The sequence below is a fragment of the Gymnoscopelus braueri genome (assembly GCF_963280865.1).
Source record: "Gymnoscopelus braueri genome assembly, chromosome: 18".
NCBI classification, from domain to species: domain Eukaryota; kingdom Metazoa; phylum Chordata; class Actinopteri; order Myctophiformes; family Myctophidae; genus Gymnoscopelus; species Gymnoscopelus braueri.
Window position 1 is genome coordinate 10,650,312 of NC_137618.1, and position 8,373 is coordinate 10,658,684.

The 8,373-nt window shown below is 43.8% G+C and overlaps 1 protein-coding gene across 1 annotated transcript; it reads left to right on the forward strand.

The window, feature by feature from the left end:
• Window positions 1–1,650: 1,650 nt before the first annotated feature.
• On the forward strand, window positions 1,651–4,143 carry LOC308106222 (ubiquitin carboxyl-terminal hydrolase 16-like; the record flags this gene model as incomplete). The annotated part of the gene is made up of 1 exon (XM_080457278.1): window positions 1,651–4,143. One exon carries the CDS (start codon window positions 1,651–1,653, stop codon window positions 4,141–4,143), a length of 2,493 nt encoding a protein of 830 aa, XP_080313404.1.
• Between the last annotated feature and the right edge of the window lie 4,230 nt (window positions 4,144–8,373).

An 8,373-nucleotide genomic window follows, 5' to 3' on the forward strand; every position in this document is an offset into this window, starting at 1 on the left:
AGGTCATAAAACCCCAAATAAAACATTGAAAATAAAAAAAGTGAAAATGAATGTCATGATACCTTTAAGTCGCTTTACAAAACAAATCAAAATAAACATAACTTAAAAAGTTAAGTCTAAAAACATTAAGCTATTAAAAAGCAGAAAGGGAGATTTGGATTGAGTTAGGCGGGGAAAGCAAGTCTGAAAAGGTGGGTTTTGAGGGAGGCTTTGAAAACGTCGGCAAGAGTGGGGGGCGGCTTTGATGTGAGGTGGGAGTGGGTTCCAAAGGGAGGGGGGCTGCAACCTTTTATACCCCAGTACATTCAGAACACAGTCTTCCAGGAACATACTAATACAGATTCATACAGTCGTCAGCCGCCGGAGCAACATGCACTCTCAGCAATCAGACATGGATGGCATCTGCGTCTCTTGCAAACAAATCAAATGGCGGCAGCACATGAAGCTGCTTGCACCTGATCCACTGGGCCTGGTTTCAGTCACATTTGAACCCGTTGTGTAAACAGCTGAACTTCACGAGGCACTCGAGAACGTAAACGGAATCAGAAAACAAGACGGGATCTAACGACGTGGCTTTCATGTTTATAATGGACTTCATCTACGACGTCGGCTATCTATGACAGTGGTTCTCATCCGATTCTCAACCGTTCTCAGCCGATCCTGTGGGGACCCCCCTGGGTCTTGGGGGGCGGGGGTTCAAATGACAGTGAAGGGGGGGGGGGTCCCCAGATGACAGTGAAGTGACAATTTAAGGAATTTTAAGACCTTTTTAATACCTAAAATAAATCACACCCAGTGTGAAGTGGGCGGTGTGGTCATCACAGTGATGGAAGCTCACTAAAAAAAGTGCATAGTCCTATTTATAGGTTACTAATTTCATCATGTGTCTCACTAGCCAATCACAGTGCTGAATAGAGTCAGCCAATAGAGTCAGCCAATCACAGTACAGCTAGGGGTGTACTAATGTAGGGGTGTACTAATGTATGAGCCAATCACAGTACAGCGAAGGGTGTACTAATGAGGTGTCCCAACCCCACTTATAGGGGCGGCTACACCGCCCAAAAACGGAAGAAAGAAACGAAAAAAATACCATTAATGCATCAAAAGTAATCAACAAACTATGCAATATGTATTTATCGGTGGAACCGAGTCAAATGTAATTCCTCAACTCCTACATTCCAAGTGCTTATGGGGATTGAGGGGTCCCCAGTTCAAATATGATTATTTTGGGGGGTCACGGCCTGAAAAGGTTGAGAACCACTGATCTATGAAGTCGGTACAATTACCGGCCTACCCGCCATTTATGGAGATCCCAGATGTTATCATATGACTTCACGCCGGGCAGACAGAGATCTCCATGTGGCCATAGAAGTGACACAGGCAGACAGACGGGTGTAACGGGTACCACAGTTATTGCATAATCAGACGGGCATGCGTCCCTATGGCGGGCATCGTTCCCAACGACCTAGTAGTGCTGTGATGTCACCATGTCAGTACTATGATGTCAGTCATCTCCATATTTGGGCAAAGTACAGCCCGCTTTCAGATTTCTTATTATATATCAGGCTTATCTGGTGTTCGCACGGTTACTTGATTATACAGTGTTTAGTGCCAACTGTTGAGGATTGAGGTTCACACTTGAATGTGAAAATGGCGGTGAAGAAAGGAAAAGACAGAACCCAGAATGTGAAAGTGTTACAGAAAAGAGGGAAGGACGAAAGCCAGAATTTGAAAAGCAAAAGGGTAAAGGAAAAAGGGAAGGATGAAAGTCAAAAGGAGGATGAGGACATTGATCAAACGGGTCCCTCTTGTAACCATGTCAGGAAGGGGGTAGGCCTAGATCATAAGTTTCTCAAGAAATATGAAGGGAATTCAAACTGTCAGGACTGTAAAGCTGTCAAGCACCTCTCTGGTACCCAGCCACTGAAATCTGATGCAGAGGAAGGAGACACCATGGCAGTGATATGGATGTGTTTACAATGTGGACATAGGGGATGTGGCCGAACCTCTGAGAACAACCATGCGGTCAAACATTATAAGCTTTCACATACAGGTTTCCATTGCTTGGTGGTCAGCATGGACGACTGGAGTGTGTGGTGTTATGAATGCGACGACGAAATCCAGTACGGCAGCACTGGACATTTAGCTCAGATAGCGACCAACATCAAAAACAGGAAAACAGAAACAGAGTTGGAAGAACAGTTGGAAGCCGCGTCAAAGAACATAAATAAATCTCGGAGAAATGGGAAGGTGAAAGAACAGCCGGTGACTATGGTTGATGAAAACACAAAAGAGAACAACAATGGGAAGAAAGGAACCGTGCGTCTGCAGAAGCCTCTCACAGCTGAAGACGGCAGTGTGGTTTCGGTGAAGGGTCTTAGCAATCTTGGGAACACATGTTTTTTTAATGCCGTTATTCAGAACCTCTCTCAAACACAGATGCTAAGGCAGATTCTCAGTAAAGTGACAGTGGAGATCAATCTTAACGTTACACCAAGTACCCTCTCAGGTCTGGAGCCTATTGTGGTTCTGTTGGACCAGCCTGGATCCCTGACTCTGTCAATGCGTCAACTACTCAGTGAGATCCAGGAAACCAAGGACCGTGTCGTATGTCCTAAGGGGCTGTTCGAGCAAGTTTGTAAAAAGGCTGCCCGGTTCAAAGGCTTCAAGCAACAGGACAGTCAAGAGCTCCTGCGCTACCTACTAGACGGGATGCGAGCCGAAGAGACTAAAAGATTACACTCTGGGATATTGGAGGCCTTGGACAAATCTGGGAAAACTGAATCAGTCAAAGAGTACGAGAAAAATGGATCTCCCAGAAACTTTGTCGATGAAGTGTTTGGTGGGGAAATCACCAGTACTGTAATGTGTCGAGAATGCAACACAGTGTCGACGGTCACAGAGACGTTTCTCGATCTTTCCCTTCCTGTTTCAGATGATGCAAACAGCCCTGCTTTGACCAGCGGAAATTATCATAGGCCCACTAAGGCTGGTAGCAAGCAGCAGCAAAAAAACAAGAAACAGGAGCGAAGGCAACAGAAGGCTAAAGTGTGGACTTTTAGTCTCACCCCACTGAACCATGCTGAGAGACACAAGCAGACAGATGCTCCCAACCCACAGGTTGGAAAACAAGCTGACAATGGGACTCAAGAAGAGACTCCATTGAGTCAAACACAGTTGGCAGAAATGGGTGTTTCAGAGCAGGAAAAAGAGGACAGTGATCCAGCCCAAGACTACGGGGAACATGAAGAAAGGATGGAGGGAGACTCACTTGATACAACAATGGTCAGCAATCGTTTCACCATCCTATCAGAGGACCAACACCCTAGGAACGGCATCTTGGAAGACAGAACTATATCCGTGATGGATCAAGAAGTGACGGGCGAGGCGGCAGATGAAATGGACAAAACGTCCCTGGTTGAAGCCTTCGTAGAAGGCCCCGAAGTGATGGCAGTTGACGTAGAGAGAGACTTTCCGGCCGAACCTAAAGAGTACACCGTGGTAAACCAGGACCCAGAGATGGCCTTCCACACGCTGGCTACGAGAACCACGCCGGAGAAACAGGAGTGTTCTGTGCAGTCCTGTCTGTTTCAGTTCACCGAAGTGGAGAAGCTCACCCAGACGAATCGCCTGCTGTGTGCCACGTGCACTGAACGGAGTGCCAACCAAGACGACAATAACGTATACACGGATGCCGTCAAGCAGATGCTTATCTCCTCCCCTCCTCCAGTGCTCACGCTACACTTAAAGAGATTTCAACGGATTGGTCTAGGTCTACGCAAGGTGAACAGACATGTCCAGTTCCCTCACACTCTGGACCTTGCACCTTTCTGTGCTGCCAAATGCAAGAACGTGTCGGAAGGAGACGGCAAAGTACTGTATAGCCTCTATGGCATCGTAGAGCACAGTGGGTCAATGAGATCAGGACATTATACAGCAAATGTCAAAGCCCGATCTCAACGCCCTACACCCGCATCCAATGGAGCGTCAGTACAAGGGGACATAGAGCCACCAAGAGAGTCATGGTTCTATGTCAGCGATTCCAATGTCCAGCCCGTGGCGGAAAGCAAAGTCCAGGCTTCCCAAGCCTACCTCCTTTTCTATGAAAGGACCCTTCAGTCGACTGGTTCTCAAAATGTGTAATTTTAAGGACCCCTAATTAGGTATCTCTGAGAGCGTACTAATAATGGTTGTTCCATTTGTATGCTTTCAGAGTTACCAACCCATAAGGGTCCTTCTGGGTCTATTTGTGCACTCTCAGAGTTACAGACCCCGTCCATTTGGTTCCATGTGTACTCTCCTTGAGAGTTACAGACTTGTGCAAGGGTTAATTACCAACCAATTTAGCTGAGGACTCCCTGGAACCCCCTCAAGGACCCATATGGGTCCCCTACCCCACTTTGAGAACAAGTGCTTTAGTGGGCAATTCCACACCACTCGGTAAACAGAAACATGCCAACTTGCTGCTGATGCGTGGTTCACAACAAAAGGATCCAACTCGTGGGTTTGCCAGCATCCGTTTGTGCAACACAGAGACTGGTCTACTGTATCTGTGTCTTTTTGTCACTTAATATGCACAGTGACAGAGTGACATCGCGTCTCTGTCGGAAACCTCATGTGTCCAAACCGGTCACTACAGGATTCAAATTCAAAAACGGCATAAGTAGCAGATCGACAAGCTCAAAACGCGTTGCTTCGTGCCGCGTTTCGAGCTTGCGAATCTGCTACTTTTGATATCTGTGTGTGACGCTGTAGTGTGATCAAGTAGGGCGTTAATTTACGAAAAGAGAGAAAAGGAGATAAGAGGTTTCTGCCCGACAGCAACGAGAAGATACCTGGTATATATTGTGCTTATGAGCTTCAGACGGTGTAGTCCTACTTCATTGGAAGAGTCAACTCATTCAGGTTACCTCCAATCGCTGCTGATGCCGTTGCTGTCTCCATATTTTTCTCCCAAAAATATTGCTAATTCTGCAAATCCCCATTATGATGCCATAGTACTGGCATCATAGACTAGACAAACAGACAGATATCTCCATATGTGACCCATCGTTCCCGATTAGTAGGTCTAGTTTTTCAAATAAATTCAGGATTGCAGTTCAACTGTCAAAAAAAAGAGAAGGAAAGGGTCAGCCCGATTTGACTTCTGATATATATATATATATATATATATATATATATATATATATATATATATATATATATATAACAAAACTATGACAAACAATACCTAAACGAAACAAAACAAAACAACTTACTTGGCCTGCTGGCAGTGTGCACAAGAAATGTCCTGCTGATCATTCCAGTAGTTTGTGAGGTTAGCCGCAGACGCACCAAAGAGACAGAGAGAAACACACATACAGACAGACAGACAGACAGACCAGACCCAGGCCTCTTCTAGTCCCCTAGTCCCCTTAGTAGTTTTCTCCCCATTCCGATAAACAGCATAGCCACGAAGAGCCATCAAACCACCTTCTTTGCCTTTCTGAATCACAATCATGATCATTGGAACACAATGATTTTTTTTTCAATACACATACTGTGTCTTTGTTTTGCCAAGTTTAAAAATTGGCAACTTCACTGTTTTCTGAAGGCGTGAAGATCATACGATGAATTACTGGGGGCAAAAATAATCATGTATTTTGCTTTGACATAGTACGCACGACAGCACACAAGCACACACACATGCACGCACGTGCACGCATGCACGGCGCAAGGCATCTTCTGTTTTGTCAGTAGTCCCTAGAGAACTGCAGTGTGCTTATTGTAGTGGGACGTGAACACTGTCAGGATATAGCATTCTAACGCTAGCACACCTATAGCCTATAATTATATTCTTTCAGCAGAGGGTTTGTTTTCAAAGCACTTTTGGCTGAATGTGAACCCAACAACTTGTTTGTACCAGCCGCAGTTTTAGCTTTTAGTTGCTGCGGGTGAGAGAGAGCCTCACCAAAGTGCCTGAAATGTAGCTGTAGCCGAGCTAAGAATCACGACAGGACTCTTTGCTAACAACACTTTGTTGCTACAGCAGTGCTGGAAGAAGTAACACAAAGGAAACGTGTATACGTAAAAGGAACCATACCACAAGTATTCACAATTTTACTTGAGTAAAAGTACAAAAGTATTGGCATCAAAATGTACTTGAATACCAAAAGTAAAAGTCTTTCAAATATATTTTCTAAATGTGTAAACGCAATGCGATGCAGCGTGTTGTGAGCTTGTAGATCAGCTATTTTTGAATACGGTAGCTGAAGTATAGAACAGGGGTTTGGTTGTAATTATAAATCTGGTTTAAAAAGAGTAAAAAGCACTATTTTCCTCTTTTTTAAACATTTCAACAACACAAATCGTGTATGGGGACCCCCTGGCACATCTCTTTTTTTCATATGGGCGTCTGCGGACCAAATACATATTAATTTGAGGGTCCTTGACATGGGAAAAAGTTTGAGAAGCACTGTTCAAGGAAAGCAGCCCAGAGCACACGATCTCTCCTCAGGATGTTCACACCTGATGAGTGTGAATGGTGCAGAGGCTGCTGGGTGGCTGGTGTTGTCAGGAAGGCAAGTACCCATGCAGATGACCGTCTGTTGTTTAATTACTAATCACAGCCAGCCTCGTCCTGCTAGAGCTAGACAAACTGGGTTTGTTAAGCCGTTCAATCCGGGAAACGCATCTGTGTCATGTTTTAGATTTCTTTGGGCTATTCAAAAATAGCAGATATACAAGCTACGAGCTTGTAGATCTGCTATTTTTGAAAAATAAATAAAAATGAAGTGAAAATGTGTGCAAATCTTTGAATATTTATATATATACATTTTTAACTCAAATCTTTGCTTCTGGGGGTCCCAGGAACTAAATATTTTCAGCAGCCAAATAGATCTAATGTTTGGGGTCCTTGACATGAAAAAGTTTGAGAACCACTGATATATAGCAACATATGTTTAAATGGCAAATGGCTTCTTGGATTTAGAAGCCATTTGTAAAATTCCCCAGAAGCAAAGATTTGAGTTACACATGCTAAAAAAAAATATATATATTTATATTTTCACGATTTTTCAAAAATAGCAGATCTACAAGCTCATAGCGCGGCACTCGGTGCCGCGCTGTGAGCTTGTAGATCTGCTATTTTTGAATAGCCAAATAAATCAAAAAATTACACAGGTGCGTTTCCGGTCTTAAAGGGTTAAAGAAGTATGGGGAGCTAATTATTGTTTTCTGTCAAAGCTGCGGAGGTAAAAAAAGAAAAGAAAAAAAGTTTGTGTGTGTGTATTACTATACCTGTGAGGACCAAATGTCCCCACAAGTACATAGTAGAATTTGAGAAGTCAGACATTGCGATGACCATTTTCATGGACCTCACATGCAAAATAGTTAAGTTTTATGGTTGAAAACTGATTTTTAGAGTTTAGTTTACATTTACGGTTAGGAAACGATTGAGGTTAGGATTAGACATTTAGAGGTGAGGTTTGTGTTATAGTTTCCCCTATTTTATACTATTTAGTTGTGTGGCGATGTCACAAACCCAAAAATAGCCGATCTACTGCGAGACACGTTGTGAGCTTGTAGATCTGCAATTTTTCGGCTTTATCTTGATGTTTCAAAATGGCATTCATAAAATTGCCGTCCTAAAATGTTGATGTCCTCATAAGTATATTAATACAAACGCGTGTGTGTGTGTGTGTGTGTGTGTGTGTGTGTGCGCACGTCCGTGCGCCTGTCACCTGCCATGCTCCTATGTTAGTGTGTGCTGCTGATGAAGCATGAAGGCCAAGGCGTGCTCACAGAGGTGAGGGAATAACACAGGACAGTCTTGTGTATTATTAGTCCTGCATCTTGGACACGTTTCGACTACGTGGTTCGCCCGCCCGTCCGTCCGTCCGTCCGTCCGTCCGGACACAAGCTTGTCGATTGGCTATTTTCTGTGATTGGCTATTTTCTGTGAAAGCTTTCCCCACAGTAACAGAAAACTGAAAATACACTAGTACAGAGCCCTGAGGGTCACCCATATAGGGTTTAAGTGGTTAACGCAGGAATGACCCTGGCAGCATATCAATAGTCCAGGTGTGTTGCCTGTCTAGTACTAGACTACTGCTACTTTCCAACCACAACATCAGTAGAATTAATTTGAGACAAAAATACATACAATAAAATAAATAAAAGCCATATGGAATGGGAAATGTATCTCATCAGCAACAACTATGCAGCGACGGCAAAGAAAGGGAACTGGAAAAGACACTTACTGACAAAACACAAATGATTTGACAAGACTTCTACAGCGTAGAATTAGAAAGAAGGAACTGCAATCTCAGCCATATACATACTGTATGTGTACCATACATGAAACTCCATCAAACGCTGTCAGCAGTATTCAAA